The 21,337-nt window shown below is 45.5% G+C and overlaps 1 protein-coding gene across 6 annotated transcripts in view; it reads right to left on the reverse strand.

The window, feature by feature from the left end:
• Ebf1 (EBF transcription factor 1) overlaps positions 1–21,337 on the reverse strand; it is a 415,064-nt gene that overhangs the window by 81,112 nt on the left and 312,615 nt on the right. For 4 of the 6 annotated variants that reach the window (XM_069993923.1, XM_069993924.1, XM_069993921.1 and 1 more), the window contains 2 exons: positions 19,014–19,147; positions 1,600–1,726 (listed from right to left, as the gene is read on the reverse strand). In XM_069993923.1, coding sequence (XP_069850024.1) covers positions 1,600–1,726; positions 19,014–19,147 — 261 coding nt within the window. The remainder of the gene's footprint in view (positions 1–1,599; positions 1,727–19,013; positions 19,148–21,337) is intronic. The other 2 variants (XM_069993925.1, XM_069993922.1) reach the window with 1 other exon arrangement.

Below are 21,337 nucleotides of genomic sequence, written 5' to 3' on the forward strand. Positions count from 1 at the left end.
ATAATTTTAAGAGAGAAAGAGGGGAGAGGAGAGGGGAGGGGAGGGGATGGAGGGAACAGGAGAGGGAGGAAAGGGGGAGAGGGAGGTGGGGAAGAAAGAAAGGGAGGGAGAGGCAAGAGGGAGGGGAGAGGAAAGGGGAGGAAATGGGGGAGGGGAAGGAATAGGGGAGGGGGAGGAAAGGAAGAAGGGAGATGGGGAGGGAGGAGACCGGGGAGGGAGAGGGGAGGACTGAATGATAAGAGACATTTGATTTTGTTCCTAGTGTTGAAGTATAAGATAAAGACGCATTGTGACTAAATGCCAGGGCAGGATGAAATCTATTTAATTGCGTGGTTGTAATTCGGGAACATCAGCGGAGCTCTCCCTTCGCCATTCCAGATCCCTAAGAATACCATGAACCCCTCTTCCTTATCCTGGCCTGCAAAGGTAGAGATGGCGGCCGCCTGGCTCGTGGCCACAGCCAGCGAGGATGCTGCCTGTGTGCTGCTACCCGTGTGGCCCTCTGACCAGCGGCACAAGCCTCACCTTTAACCTTGTCAGAAATGAAGGGATCTGGGTCAACTGGGATCAACTCTAGCAGAACCAAAATTGTCACAGAGATCTCCGGGTGTTCGGTGCAGTATCTGGGGGTGCTCGGACGGTGAAGGACGGATTTCCACCCCCTGTCTCTGCAGAACCTGCCTAGTGAGAGGGAACTGGTGCTCCCTGTAACCCCAGCTTCTTACCACAAGGTGGGTCTACTTGCCAGGCTGATGCAGCTCCTTTCAGAAGAGACTACCAACCTGGAAATCAACTCTGCGAGTACCAACTGCGTGGAGCGCGCACACACACACACACACACACACACACACACACACACACACACACACACGCACGCATGCACGCGGACACACACACATGCACACACACGCATGCACGCGGACACACACACATGCACACACACGCGCGCACGCATACACGCGCGCACACACACACGCACACGCACACGCACACGCACACGCACACACACACGGAACTGCTCAGGAAAGCCCAGCGCTACCCCCTCGAGTAACCTAGTTGACAGCACCCGAGACTGCAGGGCGGGCAGTCACACAGGCCCTTCTCCCAGGTCCTATGCCGCTTCGTTAGGTACACAACTAATTACTTCAGCAGATCCTGCTGTTCCAACCTAGACACCTGGTTGATTTATTTGTATTCTGACAGTCCTGGGGTTTGAACTTGGGGCCTTGCCCTTGCGAGGTAGGTGCTCTTAATACCTGAGGTACGTTCTTAAGCATTGTTTGGCTGCTTAGTTTTTTTCTCAGGAAGGATTTCATGTTCCCTCGATTCCCCTCCACACCCCACAGACTGGCCTCAGACTGCATTCCTCCTACCCACAGCCTCCCATGTGACTGGGGTCTGCAGATGTATGTGTGTGTTCTTGTGTCTGGTTTGGGTAGATTCTTAATAATCTCTATCAAAGCAACTCACTTGGTCATCTGTGTGGTGAAAAGGAGAACGCCGGTCTTAACAGAAAATGGTTCAAAATACGTATTCATGCATATAAGATAAGGCAAACGATCGCCGCAGGCCACCGTGACGGTCCAGAGGCGTTCTTACCTGTGTAGATGAATCTGCCCGGTGTCCCTTTGCAGAACTGCTTGGACTTGTAGGACAGTGTGACTTCCACGACCCCGGGGATGTGCCGCGGAGGCGTCTGCACGCGGATGGCGTGAGGCGTGATCAGCTAGGAGAGACGTGTGCAGGGACACGGGTCATTGCAATATGCAGAGGAATTGTTTCACGGCTGCTCTATTAGCAATCCATAAACAAAGCCTTAAAACACATAATTAACCTGTCAAGATTTAAACCAAAGCTCGCTGGAACCCATAGAAAGAGAGTCTGACACTGCTATTTGCTGGTGTTCCAGATAACAGCCGTAACCGCACTGCCTGGCTTTTCCTACAGGGCAGGCCCTGTATTTCCTGGTCTGAACAGGGAACCTGGCCTTGTGTGTGGTTCATCTCCTAAAAAGATCTCTGCTTGAAGCAGACAGTGGATCAGAGCCAAGATGCACCACACTTCCCCAGAGGCCGATGGGCTGGTGTTTGAAGGCGCCCTGCGAGGGCCGAAAGCACAGGAGGGGAGTGTGGGTCTAGGCGCTCCGGTGAGAAGCCCATTGAGCTCATGGGCTCCCAGAGGCACCTGAGGAATCTGGCTGCTTGGACCAGCTCGTGGTTCTAGCAGATGTGGGCTGGGAGAGGGCCTGCAGAGAAAGGAAGTGCAAGAGCGCCCCAGGCCATTACTGGGATGGCAGGAGTGTGGGGCACAGCTGCTGGCGCTGGCGGCATCAGATTACAGTGTGATGCAGAATTTATTGCTTTATTACTCTTATCTCTGTTTATATAACTAAAATGTTATTAATGGCCATAAAACGGGCATCATCTGACCCTCTGAAAAACCCGGTCCTGGTATTTGACTGGCTGACCTCCGGCAGTGCTGGATTCTCTACGTTCTCTCTCTCTGAGGTCAGCGACTCACTTGGAAGCCCCCCCCTCCCCCCGCCACGTATAGCACTAAGTCTGTGTGCAGTGGGTACTGTACATCGTCTTCCACGTCAGGCCTGCAGATGGGCTCCAGGCAGTTGGTACCGCTTGACCTTCCTGCGTTTCTCACGGGGATAACTTAGGAAAGGGGGTTTATTTGACTGTGTAAGACAAACTGAGTTCACATGCTTTGCCCAGAGAATCACCCAAGTGTGATTATGAGATGCCAGATACAGTCCCAGGGTCCCCCACCCCTGCGTCCCCCTCTGCCGACTGGCCCGACACCAGGTCGCAGAGAAAAACAAACATGTGAGAACGTTGCTATTCTGTTAGAGACCACAAGCGATTTGTGCCACAGGCTCCTTCTGTTCACAGTCAGCGGGGCCTTTTCCTCTCTAGCATGGGCCTTCTCTCTAGCACGGAGCCTGAGCTTGTTTACTGAGGATGTACAAACGACAGTTCGGTGAGAACATGCTACAAGCAATGCCGAGAGAATGAGTCTCTTTCCAGAATGAATGGTTTGGATGCACACACATGTGTGCGCATGAGCACGCGCGCACGTGCGCGCACACACACACACACACACACACACACAAACTTTATCTTAAAGTTTCATTCTATTACTATTGAAATTCTTCAACGAATTTGTATGCTTTTGTTAATACACGAAGTATATGTCATTTAACTTCCCTATGTCAAAACCACCATTTGGAGTGCGCTGTCTTTTAATCTTGCTGTAAAGTAGTAAAGTTCTGACCCCCGGGGAATGAGGAATGGTTTCTGTGTACCCCAGAACTCTTCCATTTTTATTCTGCATCTTTTATCTCCCTCCCCTGGTGTTTGAGGCACCTTCTAAGCTGCTCTGGGAATGTGTCAGTGTAGAAACCAGGAAATCAAACCTAACACAGTATGGACATGGAGAAGAGACTCCGAAGGGCTGTAAAAGGTGATCTTACAGCTGGGTGTTGGTGGCTCACGCCTGTGATCCTAGCTAATCAGGAGGCTGAGATCTGAGTCAGAGCCAGCCCAGGCAAGGAAAGTCTGTGAGACTCTTATCTCCAATGAACCACCAGAAAACCAAAAGTGGTGCTGTGGCTCAAGTGGTAGAGCACTCGCCTTGAGCTGAAGAGCTCAGGGGCAGCGCCCAGGCCCAGAGTTCAAGCCCCATGACCGACAAAAAAGAAAAAAAAGAAAAAGAAGAAAGAAAAAGATTATCTTACATCTTCCCCTTCACCCTTCAGAGGATCTCCTGGACCAGGAGATCACAGCATTGACGATCAAGAAGGTATTTACCCCGATGCTGGGAATTTAATACAAACACTAATTTGGTCCAAACAATAGTACATTGCTATTCTTTTTCTTTCACGTGTGAAGACAGAATTTTAAATTGCTTGCCCGTGATTACCTTGTAGTCTTTAAAGTCTCTCTAAAGGGTAAAGGGGGCAGTGGGTGTACCACAGCGGCAGAGCGCACACGTGGCATGCACACGGCCCTGGGTCTAATCTCTAGTACCAGAAAAGAGAGAGACTTGGGCCAACCTTTCTTATTCAGAGAAAACTGTACATATGGAAACTTTTAATAGGTATTAAATAACTAATTTTTTCAGACCAAAGACTGTGCATTTCTGCTGTCCTCTTGCCAGCGCCACGCTCCATGTGTTCCCGGCGTTTGGCTCTGTGGTGGGATGTGAAGATCACTCTGCTGCTATATTCCAAGCCAGTGCATTTCTGCTTGTAAGAATTACTAGGATGTTGGATAAGAACTTTGAGTCATTTAGAAAACACTTCACTTGCCTGCCGTCCCTTTTTCAGGAGATCTAGTTTTAAAAGACGGAAAGCTAAGCCAGGTGCTGGTGGCTTACACAGCTACTTAGGAGGCTGAGATCTGAGGATCACAGTTCAAAGCCAGCCCAGGCAGGAAAGTCTGTGAGACTCTTATCTCCAATAAAACCACTAGAAAACTGGAAGTGCCACTGTGGCTCAAGTGGTAGAGTGCTCACCTTGAGCTGAAGAGCACAGGGATAGCGCCCAAGCCCAGAGTTCAAACCCCATGACCACCAAAAACAAACAAACAAAAAACAAAAGATGGAAAGCTATTAGTAAATAGGTAGATGAGAACTTCTTCTTAAAGTAGGCAAAGTTACTTTTTCTGTGTACAGAACAAAATTCCTGAGCTTCTGTGGGTTGATAAGAGGTGGTCATAATACAAGTATGGAGCACATAACAGACAGAGCTTTAGCACAAAGGCATTAAGCTCAGGAAATCCAAGCAAATTCTCATTTACAATTTTATTTTCAGCCACAGTCAGCTGCTCTAACGAAAGCAGAGATTTTTCCTTCAGACGACTAACCCTTCACGGATGAGGTTAACATCCAAGACATCCCTGGAGAATGAATTCGTTCATGTTTCCCTCACTGTGGAGGTCATTCTGGGAATGGCCTCAAACATCTACACTGGATACGGAGGTCTTCTCAGGGTAAACCAGCTGGCTAACCTCCATAATGTGAATGCACAGGCTTATTTATTAACCACCCAAAGAATCAGAATTCTTGCTGGAACGTTCGTGATCATTTAAACTTAGCAAATAATTCTGCCCAACACCCGTCACTGGAGTACCTCTGAGTTGTCCTATCTTTAAGTTTTTATTCTGTAAGGATACTTGAAAAATAGGGGTCTCCCAACCAACCAGAAGAGTGTTCTACTCAGTCGCTGAGAGTTCAAACGATCCTGAAGTCTAAGTGGGTATATCTGCTGACACCCTCAGTTGACTGAGAATTGAGATTGCCTAGTGATCGATGTTAAAGTTGTGTCTGCTCCAACTGAGACTTCCTCTCTTAACATAAAGCCCCGGATTAAGAGAGAAGAGAGTAACTTCCTCACTGTGAGACGCACTCTGTACTGTGTCTCAAATGTAAGACTGCCACTGGTAGAGAAGGGGCGTGTGCCACGACCTTTGGGAACTCTTCCTCCAGGCAACTAGGGAACAGATTTCACTCTTGACTTTTCATTCTTTCCATTACAAATCACCAAACAAATGGAGCAGGAAATACTTAATTCTGAAACCGACCAGCATGCAACAGGACTAGAATTCTCCCCTCCTGGAAGTCTCCGCTTTCTTTCCGTCCATGATGCTCACTGTAAGCCTGAGGACTTGCTAAGTGACCATTTATCAAGGCAGCGCCTTGGAAAAATGTTGACCTGCTTTTTCCTTCTGTTTACTTATCGAATCCGTCCTGAGTTCATGCATTGGCTCCATCATCTCAGCTGAACCACCTTCCCAGCTTACATCTGGAAACTTGGTCCTTTTAGCCAAGCACCACATTTTAGTAACAAGACCAGACTCTCCCAAATATGTCTTCCTGTCACTTGGATCTCAACACGGAGCAAAATATATTTATCATCTTAATTCTTCAAGTCATACTAATTGCTTGGGTGTCTCCTTTCTCAGTGAAAAGAACTATCTTTCAGGTCACTCAAAATAGAAAACTAAGAGTTTTTTGTTCTCTTTCTGGCTGTGGGTGTTGGTCTTGTTGTTTGTTTTGTAATACTGAGGATTGAACCTGAGGCCTTATACTTGCTAGGCAACCATCTACCATTCATCTATGGCTCCATCCTTTTGTTTTTACTTTGTTTTCCATATAGAGTCTCATTCATGCTTTTCCCCAAACAGCCTTGGAACTTGATCCTCCTGCCTCTCTGCCTCCTGACTAGCCGGCGTTGATTATGGGTCTACACTATCATGCCCTGTCTCTTTCCAATACTTAAGAGATGTTGATTATATCCTACCTCATCTCCCAGACTTTTTTTTTTTGCCTTTCCTGCTCAGGTTGTTACCCTTTCTTGCTTTTACAATACTAGAGTGGCCTTCTAAATGGTCTACTTCTTAGTCTTTGTGTGTGTGTGAGAGAGAGAGTGAGAGAGAGAGAGAGAGAGAAATATCGGGAAATATCGGGGTTTGAACTCAGGACCTTATGCACAAGCACTCCACACTTGAACCATGCTCAAATCTCTTTCATTGATTTTTGTTATTTTTAGGTATTATCTCCCATGGACAGACTCAGATTGTGATCTGACTATATAGCCCCGTGTAGTGTGATTATAGGCACACGCGCGCACACACACACACACACACACACACACACACACACACACACACACACACACACACACACACACACACACACACACACACACACACACACACACACACACACACACACACACACACACACACACACACACACACCCCATGTCTGGCTTATGAGATGGGCTCTTGCTTTTATGTCTGGGCTGGTCTTGAATTGCAATCCTCCTGATCTCTGTCTCCCAAATAGCTGGGATTAAAGGCATGAGCCACCAGGCCTAGCCTACCTCTACTTTCTCTGCCAAACATTAGTCTTCAATAGAATCTCATCATGCCATTCCCTGAGTCAAACCATCTAATAAATGTGCTTGCCAGCAATGCATAGGATCCAAATTCCTTGCATGAAATTCAGGGGGCTCCGAAGGTTTACAGTGCATTTCCTCTGCTGTGTACACTCGGGAGAGCAGGTCCTCTGGAAACATGGAACGGCAGGTCCTTTCCCTGGCACACACACACACAGACTTCACACCCTCCTCTGCCCAGGGCCGTGTGAGCCGTCCTCAGTGGCTCCCGGCGCTTTAAGTGTTGACAACATAGAACTCGGAGCAGTCCTTCTGCCTGGGTAAAGGGAACCTAAGAATAATTCCCTAGAAAATCAAAACAGCAGCTCCAACATAAGCTTTTATTCATGTTTTCCCACCAAGGGGATGAACGGAATGCAGTTCAAAGTTCCAAGCCACAATGCTAAATAAATAAATAAATAAATAAATAAATAAATAAATAATGGAATTACTAGAACACATAGTAGTCGTGTGTGTGTGTGTGTGTGTGTGTGTGTGTGTGTGTGTGTTTTGAACTCAGAGCCCTGCACTCGCTAGGTAGGCCTTCTGCACTGAGCTATACCTCTGCCCCTTTTTGCCCTAGTTATTTTTGAGCTAGGGTCTCCCGTCCTGCCCTGGCACGTACCTGGACTAGGCTCTGCCCTTTTTAGGCTTTTTATCATAGACAGAATAACAGGACAATGCCACTCTGTCCACTCTTGACTGAGAAGGGAATCTTAGGTACTCGATTGCCCAGTCTGGCCTCAAATCATCCTCCTCCCAAGCTCAGCTTCCCAAGAAGCGAAGATGACAGGCATGTGGCCACTAGTGTCTGTTTTACAGTAAAAATTCTTTTCACTACTAGTGTTAACCTTAATCACTGTAAGCATTAGAAAGTTTTTTTTAAAAATGATTTCAAAACAAAGACTCAAAAGGAAGTTGTAAAAGGAAAGTCTGTCCTCTGGAAAATTTATAAACACTTCTTACTAGGCCTGTTGCTCCTGGGGGCTGGCTTCTAAGACACTGGAGCCATGTCAGCCTCTGTGCCTCAGTTTACCAAACAGATCATGTAGTTCATCAGCTCCCGTCTTCTCTGTAGAGCGACTGATAATATGAAATATGTTTTCTGTTCTGGTAGTTTTTCTCTGGGGACTCTACAATGCTTTCCAGATTATTTTTTTAATTTATGTATTAATATTCTCACAGCATTCTCTCGTCTCCTCCATTAGGAGAATAATATCCATCTCTTTAGAGAAAAGCAGGGGGTAGTGAGTGACGGACGTTAAACAGACACTTAAATAAGCAAACTGTAACATAAAGGCATAATTAAAGCTTTCAGACCAAATCAATCTGAGGATTTTTTTTTAAAGGGATACTACAGCGTTAGTGACCCAACAAGAAAACTTGTTTCTCCTTTGCTCTGGAAGATTTGTCTTTTTCATAGTTCAGCCTGATGTTTAAAAGAGATAACCTTTTATTCAGGTGTTCCTATTGCAAGCTAGGAATATGAAGCACAAATATTCCAGGAGGCTGTGCAGACTGGGTCTCCACATTGTGTCTCTAGTCTCCTGACACGCACACTGCATAAATTAGATGCCTCTGGAGTCACTGGGCATATTTTGGTTTGTTCTCTAATCAGACTTCTCTGGGGTTCATAACATGGGTTTTTTTTTTCCTTCTCAAGGATTGCCTGTCTCCGAGCCAGTGTATGATTTCTCAGAGAACGTGAGAGGAAGCCAGTGGAAGCATTTACTGCTTAATGTTTCACAAACATTCTGGTTTCCCTTTGTCCTTTCAAGAAAATAGCTTTAAACCAATGTTTAGTGAAATACGTCGGGTCACATGAATCCCCAAAGATAAACTTTTATGTATGAATGTCGGAGGAGACGTTAGCAACAACTAAAGCCTCAGAAATTAAATTATGTTGGGGATTTAAAACCTAGCTTTTGAACAGCCAGTGGTGGTTCTCAGCATTGTCTGAAAGGTCCCTTAACAGAGATGTAGACACAGACACAGACAGTCGGTGAGGACCGATGGACACGTTTTCTCTTTCGTGTCTGTGTCCCGCAAGTAGAGAATCAAGCCCCAAGATGATGGATGTGTGCTTGCCCTTCTTGCTATTTTCCTGGGTTCTCACTATTTCAAAGGGCCTTGAGAACAGCAGGTCTCCAAAAACTGCCCACTGGACACTGACTGGACTAATATCATGCCATTAACTCACATAAGTCATATTTAAGGTAAAGGCTCAAAAATCTCCATTATGAATCTACCCCCCAAAAAATAAAAAGTTGGAGATAGGATTGCAGTGTGGTGGTAGAAGGCTTGCTTAGCATCTTCAAGGACCTGGGCTCTGTTCCAAGAGAAAGAAGGAAAGAAGGAAAGAAGGAAAGAAGGAAAGAAGGAAAGAAAGAAAGAAAGAAAGAAAGATAGAAAGAAAGAAAGAGAGAGAGGAAGAAAGAGAGAGAGAGAAAGGAAGAAAGAGAGAGAGAGAAAGGAAGAAAGAAGGAAAGAAGGAGAGAGAAAGAGTGAGTGAGAGAGAAACAAAGAAAGAGAAAGAGAGAGAGAGAAAGGAAGAGAGAGGAAGGAAGGAAGGAAGGAAGGAAGGAAGGAAGGAAGGAAGGAAGGAAGGAAGGAAGGAAGGAAGGGAGAGAAAAAGAGAGAGGGGAGGGAGGGAGACAGGAAGGGAGGGGAAAGGAAAGAAAGAAGAGGGAAGGGGAAGAGAGGGAAGAAAGAGCCCACCACATTCCATTTAAAATTCTTTCTTTTTATGAAATAACAGCGCAAAGCTCCTTGGGCCGCAGGCTGCTGGTATCCCCGCGAGGCCTTCACCGAAACACGCTGCCGTTCTCTGAGCAGCCAGCCAGCCCGGGCCTCCATGGGTGCCGGTGCCGCTCATTGTACGAAAAGCGAAACAGCAACAAGATCATTTTTCAGAAGAACAGATTGGAGAGGGGAAATTAAGGCTAAAATAAATACACTGTGCTTCAGCTACCTTTGGTTTTGTGGCTTGTTTGTTTGTGTCTGTCCTTCCAGCTCACTTCCCTGCTGCAGTCCCATGCGGGTGGGGTAATGCCATCTGGGGCTGGAGGGGCCCCGGGGCCAGGGGCTGGGGGGGGGCAGGCTGGGACTGGAGGGGTCGGGGGGTCGGGGGGGCCGGGGGCCCAGGACTGGAGGGGTCGGGGGGCCGGGGGGCCGGGACTGGGGGCGGCCGGGGCCGGGGTGGAAGGAGATCAGGCCGGCCCTGGGACTGATCTACACAAAGCTCTTTCGGGAGGCTTCTTCCTCTCTACTTAGTCAAGAAACCCTCGTTCCTGTTTGTGTGGAAGTTAAAATTCACAAAAAAGGAAAGAATGCAGGCTCCACGTGCGGAGAGCCGGCGGAGAATGAAGGGAGGGGCCTGAGAGGAGCGGGGGTGCTCACAGCTGACCCACTGAACGGAACCCGGTACAGCACCCAAAGGCCATTAACCAGCAGTCTTCTGCCCACTTGTTGATGGGGGGGGGGTTTCTTTGAAGATTTGTTGTTGGGGATTTAATTTTTTGAGTTCTAGGTATATTTTAGATATGAGACCCTTGTCCGTTGTATGGCTAGTGAAGATCTTCTCCCAATCCGTGGGCTTTCTATTGATCTTACTAGCTATGTCCTTCGCCATGCAGAAGCTCTGCAACTTCATGCAATCCCATTTATCCAACCGTTCTTTGATTTGTTGTGTTTCTGGGTCTCTATTAAGAAAATTTTGGCCTGCGCCAAGGAGACTTAGGGTTTCTCCTAGTCCATCCTGTAATGTTTTCAGGGTGTCTGCTTTGACTTCAAGGTCTTTGATCCATTTGGAGTTGATTCTGGTGCAGGGTGATATATAAGGATCTAAGAATGGCCAATAGACACATGAAGAAATGCTCAACTTCTCTGGCCATAAAAGAAATGCAAACCAAAACAACATGGAGATTCCACCTCATCCCAGATAGAATGCTATCATCAAGAACTCTTAATGACAACAGATGCTGGAGGGGATGTGGACAGAAGGGGAACCCTACTGCATTGTTGGTGGGAGTATAAACTTGTTCAACCAGTTTGGAAAGCAGTATGGAGGCTCCTCAAAAGACTCTACATAGAGCTCTCCTATGATCCAGCAATCCCACTTTTGGGTATTTACCCAAATGATCATAAACAAGGCCATACTAAAGCTACCAGCACAACTATGTTTACCATAACATTATTCACGAAAACTAAAATATGGAAGCAACCCAGATGCCCCTCAGTACATGAGTAGATCAAGAAAATGTGGGGTGTGTGTGTGTGTGTGTGTGTGTGTGTATATATATATATATATATATATATATATATATATATGAATTCTATACTTCCATCAGAAAGAACGACACCACCCCATTTGTTAGGAAATGGAAAGACTTGGGAAAAAAATCGTATTAAGTGAAGTTACCCAGTCCCAAAGAAATTTAGGTCCCATGGTTTCCCTTATTTGCTCAAAAGCTATGTACATATGACCATATAAGATGATGCTAAGTGAAATGAACCCTAAGATATGGACACAAGAAGTCTGTTGTTGTTGTTTTTAATGCACTATGTGATTTTTTTGTTTCCTTTGTATGTTCTTCCCTCTATGGCATATCCCCTGTTGTCACTGTAGTTGGTTTTGGTACCCTGCATCTTGTATATACATTTGTCTAATCTGGGAAAGGGAATAACAAAATGGTGACCCATTGCAACAATGATACCCACAGGACAGTATACTGGAATATACTAGAAACGAACTTTACAACTTTGGGCGGGGGAAGAGGGGAGAGATGTGTGGGAAGTGGGGGAGGGAAGGGGTAACATTGATTGACAAGTTACGCACTCATCGCCTTAACTCATGTAACTGTAACCCCTCTGTACAGCATCTTTACAATAAAATGAAATAAAAAATAAATCTTAAAAAGGGAGGGGACTGAACACGTGTCATCAAAGGTGGTAATTTCCAGGGAGTCAGTTTCCCTTTTACCAAAAGAGTCTTAATGCCCTTCAAGCTTATCAAAGCAGAGAGACTCGGGGAACTGTTCTCATTGCTTTTGCAGTGTGGTTCACATTTGCAGACCGAGTACATCCATGTCTGTGCATATGCTCGGTGATTCTCATTGAACATGTCCCTTTAAGCACTGAGGGAGGTGACTTAACTCAGCTCTACCTTTGAGCACTGTGGTCCTGAGGCTGCTTTGGCTGGAAGTCCTATGGGGATGCAGTACACACACCCTGCCGTCCAAGCAGAATTTACTCAGCACCATTGCCGGCTCTGTCTCAATGCCTCGGAGCCACTGGGCTGTGACACAGTGCTCTGTCTGCTTTTTAGGGTCTCTATTTTTGCCCTGGATAGTAGAGCATCACCTCTGCTGTCAGCCTGGCTCTCACACCCTTGCTCCACAGAGTGCCCGCCTCTCCGGTGCTGTGTGTGCTCTACTTTGTTGTTTTGGTTTCTCTTTTGTTCTTGATCTGGTTTCATGCTGAATTTGTGATGGGTGACGTTATTGTAACACTCTTCTTGAATAGATGAGCTCCACTACAATCCTATGAGATGGCTTTAGAGTCCGAGAGATCCTGGTTCGAGTCCCAAGTTTTGCAAATAAAGATATGTGGGAATTGTGGATGTTGTCTGCCTTCTGTTCCATGGTGGGAGGGGGAGGTGGGGAAGGAGCAGGGAGCTGTCTGATTAGTATCATGGTAGAGAGTAATTTGATACCCTACCTATAATGAATTTAGGGAATGGTATCATCTGTATCAAAAATGCAAAGAGTGCCAGTTTTTACCACTCCTTAATCCTCATTACTTTAAATATATTTACATTAAATGTTCAAGTGCACATTTATTGAACTCGCTTTCATCTATCTAGTAGTGACCCCCTTGGAAGCATCATCAAATAGTTCGCAGCACTTATTTTGATGAGTGAGCGAATGCATGAATGAATGAGTGAATGAATGAATGAATGAATGAAAAGGGAAGTAGCTTTAACAACTTTATCGCGTTTGTAACGTTTTATGCTAGACAATGGGAACGATGAGGCTGGATTTTTACATGAATCACATCTTCAGGCCAGAGATGGGTCTTTAACTCACAGTAGTGGGAAAACAGTCTACCCCTGCAGCGATGAGGGAGGATCTCACAGGGAAGGGTGTTGCACAGAATCCCAAAGAGCCAAGGGATACGGGCACAGATGGAAAAGATGGCAACGCATGGGAAAGACAAGAGCTCAGGACAAAGGCTCCCCAAGTGCACAAGGAAGCGTTAGATGTGGCTGGAGCAGACGGAGAGAGTGAGGAGGAGGTAAAAGGAAAGGCTGAGGCTGCCTGCCTGAATTCCCAACTAAGGGCGACTGAAGGAGGCGGCGGCCATCGAGGCTGGAGGAGGAGGAGGCATAGCTCCGGACATCGGGAAGGGGCTCCAGCCATCAGCACTGAACACACACCAGAAGGGAAAAGAAGCCTCCCTGAAATTGTACCCCGGCAGCCAGGCTTTGATTCCTGTTACAAGCACCATGCTTCTGTGATTCTGGTTTGATGTGGATCTGGTTTGAAGACACATCATGGTACCTCCTGAACACGCTCTCAACAACCAGCTGAAAATGTCATCTGGAAGTCTCTTTTCACTGTACCATAATTATCAACATGAAGGGCAGATTTCAAGTGTCTTGACAATTAAAAATAAAAATACGGACTAAAACATTTTTAGGAACAACGTAAGTATGGCTAGAATTATATTAAAATTCGCTATTAAACCACATCTCTCTCTCTCTCTCGCTCTCTCTCTCTCTCTCTCTCTCTCTCTCTCTCTCTCTCTCTCTCTCTCTCTCTCTCTCTCTCTCTCTTTTAAAATATGCTAGCTCATTTAGAAATGATGACCCATAAAATTACTTGGGCTTGAAAGTTGTCCTTCAAAATCATATTCAAAGTTCAATGTAACTGATTCAGACAAAGCTCATAATTTTGTATCAAAGCATCTTCCCTGCAATAGGTAGCTGTTAGGTACCTGTCAAATAAATGCAGACTCTGAAGCACAAATTTTGGGAAAATAAAGCAGTTCTCAATTACTTTCAAGCCATGTACTTAATCAGTTTTTAATCCACTCAATTTACATGAACTTTTTTTTTTTGTCATGGGGTTTGAACGCAGGGCCTGAACACTGTCCCTGAGCTTTTTTGCTCAAGGCTAGCAATCTACTACTGCGAGCCACAGCACCACTGGAGTCTCATGGACTTTCCTGCCCAGGCTGGCTTTGAACCACAATCCTCAGATCTCAGCCTCCTGAGTAGCTAGGATTTCAGGCGTGAGCCACCAGTGCCTAGCTTTGCATGAAAACTTCTATATAAAATAAATGGACAATGCTATTGCATCCCATTTTTTTAAGGATAAAATTTAGAAGGAGGTGAGACTTGAAATAATGTCTTTCTCTCCTGTCTCTTAATTTTCTTTACAATTTTAAGTGGAATTCTCTCACACATCATGCTTATGGATAAGGTACTGAGTGCTGTTGTAATTATGCATATATTTGGAAAGGTTTGGTAAATTTATAGATGTCTGTTCGAAGATTACAGAAATAGAATGGGAAACTTGGCACAACTGTAAGCTGACAGAGATCAACTCCACACCAGCACTAAGCCGCTGCCATGCTCCCAGAGCGAATCACAGTACCAAGCGGGGCCTTCTTCCTCACAAACCAGATACTGCATGAGGTGACTTAGATACATCCCTTTAAACTCTGAAAGATTTGTGACTTTACATGAGGTCCGGTGAAAACCAAGGCCCGGGAACCTTCCATATGAATGCATGCATGGCTTAGCCATTCAGTCTTTAGTATTGCAAAGAAGCAAATTCTCTTTTGTTTTTACGGTTTTTCTGTGAGCCACTGACTGTATAAACAACAACTGAGAGAGTAGAGGCACACAGAAACAAAGGATTTCGAGTGTGTCAAGCCTATAATCCTAGGTATGCAAGAACCTGAGATCTGAAGATTCCAGGTTGTAGCCAGCTTAGGCAGGCAAATCCAAGAGAGTCTTATCTCCAAGTAGCCAGCAAAAATCCAGAAGCAGAGGTCTGACTCAAGTGGTAGAGGGCCACCCTTGAGCAAAAAAGCCAAGCAAGAACTCAAGGCCCTGAATTCAAGCCCAAGTATTAGCACCAAATTAAAAAAGGGAACAATCTTTATTTTTGCACTTTAGGGATTCAAGAAACACTCTGATTCCAACTCTCTAGGCTACCATTTGCCCAAGAACATTCACCCAGCAGTGTCTTTTACTTCCTTTCCTATCTCTGGAAATTTAGTTGAAAAAAAAGAAAGTACAGCATTCATCTAGATGGGAGTGAGGCTAATTGGTTCATGCAGCCATGTGACTCTGGCTCTCTGATTTGGGCTTAGCTGTATCGCCAATCTTTAAATAAAGCCACCCTACAAAATCACCAGGCATCCCGTACCAAGCGTGCACTGACTTAAACCAGATGCAAAATATGAGATATTTTGTTCAAAGCTTTGCCGCATTAAAGAATAATAGCTCTAAACATTCCTGGTCTAATCTGAATAATACTCTGCAAATATTTCAAGCCATTCTCTCACAGTTCTCTCAGCCCCATCACTTCATGATTGAATTTCATGACTTGGCCTCATTAACATAAAATCAAAATGCACTTCAGCTCTCGCCAATATATCTTCCAGTAAGGTGACCCTTGAGAACGAGGTTCTGTGTGTTTTATAAAAGCGTAGGTGCTCATGGTGCGCATGGAGATTTTGGAATGTCTACAAATTCCTGGAACCAGGGCTAGCTGAGATTTGTTTGACTCTACATTTCCCAAACCGGCTGGGGGGGAGGGGGGAGGGGAGAAAGAAAATATCCCTCATTCATCTCCCATGGGACATCTATTAATATCCCTAAGAACTAGTATTCCACAGAATTATCTAGAAGATGAATCGGTAGTATAAGTCTCATCTCAGATGCTAGAAATCTAAAGTATAGGACGTAAAAAACATATTGACTGGAGATGGCCTAATGGGGGAGGCTCACACTTTTGTGACAATGGTCCTGAGAAAGATCTGGGTCCTTTTGCAAATAGGCATGCCCATGGACAGACGGACAGACGTGTTGTGGCGGTGACTGCTCCTCAGGAGGGCGGTGGAGGAGGGGCGGACCTGCCACCACCTCCGGCTCATTTCCCAGAGTGGGGATGTCCTCAGGAGGAGAAGCGCTAGAGGTTAGAGACAACAGCACTACTTTCAAAGAGTCTATCATCTACACTCCTCATTTACAGAGGGGGAAACTGAGGCCCAGTGGTCATAGCCAACTAAATCCAAAACCTGAGCAACGCAGCAATCGACAGGGTCTTTGGGGATACTGTCTGTGACATCCACCCATCCCAGCCTAAAATACCCAGCGAAGAACCATCCAGCCGTCATTTGCATGGTTAAAAAGCTTGACTGATTTTTTTTCTTTTTTCAAACAGCACCCTTCTGACTCCTCCATTTTCTCTGCCTTCTAGAACACATGCCTTGGATTTTAAGCCACAAATTTAATACTAGATTACATAAATACATTATGCAACTCTCTAATTTGCTTCATGGGAGCAAGTTGTCTTTCCAAATAAAACATCAGCTGCCACAAAAGCCCAGCGTTGATTGCCCTGGGTGCCTCTCCCAGGGTTCGATAACCACCATGCCGCCAGCGAAACGGTCCTCGTTGTTTAAAAGCTCAAGGCATGCGGAAGGAGATATTAAAATGATGGTGAGCCACGCGCGCGCACGCACGCGCACACACACACACACACACAAAACACGGTAGCTGAGGTTCCCTCCCTACTCCAATCACATGTGAGAGGAAAGGCAAATCTACCACCAGCATTTCTGGTTAAGGAAAAAAATGCAACCCACACTTTATAAACATTAGCACACACCAACCCTTGTGGGCCTGTGGGTTTCCCTAGATCTATATATAAAACACTAAGAAGACTCCCCCCCCCCCCCACCACCACACACCCTGCTTTTCAGTATTTGGGAGAAAGGCAGAGAATAAGGAGGCCGTGAAATACCAGTGTCATAATTTACTTTCTAAAAATAAGGAATGGAAAATGGTCAAGAAACAAGGGAGGAGGAGCAGCCATGCTAACAAAGCCAATTCCCAGGGAGGAGCCCATGGGGCTTGGGGCGCTAGCAGGCCGAGCACCTGAGGCTGCCTGCTTGCTCCTCCCCAGCCCTCCTGGGTCAATCAGGAAGCTGGGCTGAACTACTCATTTGCAGCAGATTGGGCTGTAGGGGAAGAGCACAGAGGAGGGCAAATTAAAGCCAACTCTATTTGCTCTAGCTCTTTTTTTTTGTTAAAGTTCTGCAGCTAAAAAAAGACTCCAAATAATGGTATCAGCTAATCTCAAATGCTGTCTGTATCTGCTGATCCCCTACCACCTGCTTCCTGGGCGCTTTGGGCCACAGCATGAGGAAAGAGAGAAGTCATAGAAGTCGAATTCCGATTAGATGGAGCAGGTCTTAGGGACAGCAAGCACCTCAACCCCACGGGGTAGATGGGCAAGGACTATGGACAGAGAGGACTATGGACAGAGAGGACTATGGACAGAGAGGGCTCTCACGGAAGAGAGGAGGCCCCAGCAGCTTAGCTGTGTTGCCTCTGGCCTGAGGCTTGCCTCTTTTCCTTCATAAATTCATCCTAGAAGGTTACGGGTGACTCCAACCCCCAAGCCCACACTAGATGATGACAGACCCCCTCACACCTGTCTGAGGCCGTACTGCTGCTTCCTTACTGTGGAAGGGGGTAGGACCACCAGCCCCCCCCAACCCCCAATACGAGACATCCGTATCAGTGGTAGGCACAGTACCCCGGACTCATGAGGAGAGTCCAGGGTGGAGACTAGCCTAGACTGAATCGTGACAGATTAGGAAGTGGCATTCTATCTGGACCATCGGAGTTCAAATCCCTCCTCTACTACGTGACAACTTTCTCACTCACCAACTCCCTTAACTCTCCCCAGAAGAAGTTCTGTATTTGTGACATAAAAACTCCATCCAATGCAGCTCCATAAAGCTCATTTGACCACCACAGCCACCAAGTGCTCAATGGATGTCAGCCAGTATGAACCCAGCTCTCCACTTGCTCACAGCATGTTCATAAATATCTTCCCTTGAATCTTCACATTAGAGAGGGGCAAAGGGTGAACGAAGGCAGCAGTGGTGCTCACTGGATACTACAATGAAAGTGAACTCTACAATTTGTGGGTGGAGACGGGAGGGAAAAACTGGGAGAGAGCGAGGGAAGGGGTGACACTGTTCAGAAAGAAGGGCACTCTACCCGACTTACGTATCTGTCACTCCTTTGTATATCACTTTTATAACAACAATTTTTCAATGCATGAAAGCAAAACAAGACTAGGAATATGCCAGGGCAGCAGGTGAGCCATCTACTGCGTGTCCTGTCTCGATCGCATGGGGTTGCCCTGGGCTGAGATGGGCATAGACGTTACAGGATGCCTCAGACCCACACCCCTCGTCTCTAGTCACTGAGACCCGCTGCCAGGTCTGCTCCCCACCTCAGTCTTCGCTCTAACTGCAGTGACCCGAGCCAATGCCGGGCTCCTGTGCGCATGCACTGCTGGGTAGAGAAGCGCTGCCCTCTTCCAGACTCCCCCAGGGAGCTCCCCATCCCGGATGACCATGATCAATCAGGCCCAAGTAGATGCTGCCCACTCCACCGATCAATCACTACCTTTCCCTAGTTTGGGTGGCCTTTCCTATGTATTCTTGATGGACCGTATCTCCTTCTTGATCCCCAATGTCCATCATGACCTCTATGCTTAAGAGGATGAGTTGCAACACATCAACACCAACCAGGACTCACGGCCACAGGGGGGAAGTCATTCTGGTAGCAAGTGCTGCCTCCTGGGAAACTCAGTCCACCTCTCCGATCTTCCCCAAAGTTCCCTCGACTAGAGCTGGCCCACCCAGAGTGGCACCACGAAATTTTTACACATCCTATTAGACATTCAAGGATAGACAGTGCCTTCGACTAGACCAAGCTATTAGATATTAATGTTCAGACAACACCTACCTCACTCCACACCAGCATGGTGCCGAAGATGACCTGTAACCCATCAAAGAAATTGTCCCCTATGATGATCACAGTCGCGCCTCCCGTCGTCCATCCTTCACTGGGGCTGATGGCTTTGATACAGGGAGTAGCTGCTTTTCAACACACATGAAAAAGAGAAAGAGTCCGCTGTTAGAACCAAACTTTAATGATGGAAGACTTGAGAAAAAGAAAAAAAAATTCTTTTATCTTTTCACTCACAGAAAGCTCCCTCAAGATCTCAGCATTCCCAGCTATCTATCGGGACCAGAAATCTAAGGGTGCCCCTTCATTTCTTTAAGGCATTCTTTTTTATTGTTTCTAGTAAGATATACATATATTTTTTCTTACTCCAATCTTTATCAAATTTGAAGCCTTATAAAATAGAACACGAGAGTAAAATTGAATCTATGAAATACTAGAGATTTAAAATAAAACACATGACACTTTGGAATGTATTGACAATCTTACAGAAATGCTTGATAATTAAATCTATCTCCTGGAAAAAAAAATGACACACAATTTTAAATAAACATTTCTACCCAATGGGTGGCCGGGAAAGAGAAGAGAGTGGAGCAGGAAGGATTCTTACACTAAACATTCTGTTACCTTAATATAGCAAAACTTGTCCTCATTAAAAAAATGAATACTTTTGCTTGTGTGGGTATGCCAGTACTGGGGTTTGAACTCAAGGGACTCGTACTTTTGCACAACGTTTTGCTTAAGGCTAGTGCTCTACCACTCAAGCTACCCCTTAACTTCTGGCTTTTTGCTGGTTAAGTAGAGATGAGACTCTGTTGGATTTGTCAGGGCTGGCTTTAAATTGTGATCCTCAGATGTCAGCCTTCTGAGTCACTAGGATTACAGACATGAGCTGCCAGCACCTGGCTAGAATTCTTTAAAATCCATACTGTGGATCTCATTTTTACAGATTCAAAGAGTGTGGGTCAGTCAGGACAAATGTTGCCATCAAATGGCTGAGACTGCGCTGAACCACAAAGATATCCCCTGAGCTCCTCTTCGCTGTGCTTCTCAGACTCAAAATCCTAGGACTGACTTTTCTTAAGATTTCATCTCTCTTCTCTTTCCATGGTCACCACCCTTGGAAGTGGGAAATCATTTGCAAATAATGATTCCAAACAGATTGAGATGGTGTGCCAGTGAACATGGCCTACTTCCAACAGTATGGCATAGGTGGAATTCTCGGGTTATAATGGGGAAATCTGAGGGCATCCTGGTACCACTGAGGGCTTTTAACTTCACCAAGCCTTGCTGCCATTCTTATGACTCCTTTTATGAAATGCAACAAAGCAAAATTCTAGAGGAAAGGAGAAGTTGTGCAAGAAGAGAGAGAATGTTTAATAAAAGTTTATTAAGTATTGAAGATTGACTTTCTAGGCATTGAAGCCAATGAGAACACTAGTTCATTTTAACAGAAGGGAGGAAAAACTGACAAAAAAAGAGGAAATTATTGGACTCTGTCAAATTTGGCAAAATGTCCCGTTTTAGCTTTTGCAAGAAGGAAAGAAAACACGAAGCCGATTCCAGTGGGATCATTGCTCACGTGCCACCACACAAAGTACAATGGGTTTGGTTCCGATCCAAATTAATCTTTAAAAAAATTGCAGAGAAAAGTTTGGAAATATCCAAACTCAACATTTCATGTTGGCTGAACCCCGAGGAACAGGGTCTGCCACTAAAACAAGACAGCTCGGGCCGGCTGCTTGCCTGCGTTTTATCCTGACCAAAATACTTTATCAAGAAAATGTAAAAGATGCCTCACTTCAAAATGCTTATCCAACCTTTTACATTTGTGTGGCGGGGGAAGAGATCGTGACCACTGTCCCACAGGCACAGGACTTGTCCTTAAACAAAAGTGTAAAGATAAAAGTGAAACTATGTGATGTATTCCTCAACCAATGGTAAAAGATCACATGTAATTTCAAGAAATTTATAAGGTAATTAAATACCATCTAAAAACAATATAAAAACTTTCTGTAAAAAAAAAGCAGTTAGAAAACATTTTGTTAATAGCCTTAGAGCTTTATTTTTTTAATAAATAACTCAATATACTTGGCTGCCAGAGTGAAATAGGAATATTGCTGCTACCTCTGAGAAATACCGAGTATTGACTTTTCTGATGGTTGGATCTTACTTACTAGACGATCTTAGAATCCATGACTCTGAGATCACCCACATCAACTGCAGAATGGCCTTTGTGATTATTATCTGCATGAACTTTGGGGTTTCTGTTACTATTTTTATTTTATTTTATTTTTTATGCTGGTCATGGGGCCTGAACTCTG

This window comes from Dipodomys merriami, unplaced genomic scaffold, assembly GCF_024711535.1.
Source record: "Dipodomys merriami isolate MVZ:Mamm:240054 unplaced genomic scaffold, mDipMer1.0.p SCAF_44, whole genome shotgun sequence".
Taxonomy (NCBI): domain Eukaryota; kingdom Metazoa; phylum Chordata; class Mammalia; order Rodentia; family Heteromyidae; genus Dipodomys; species Dipodomys merriami.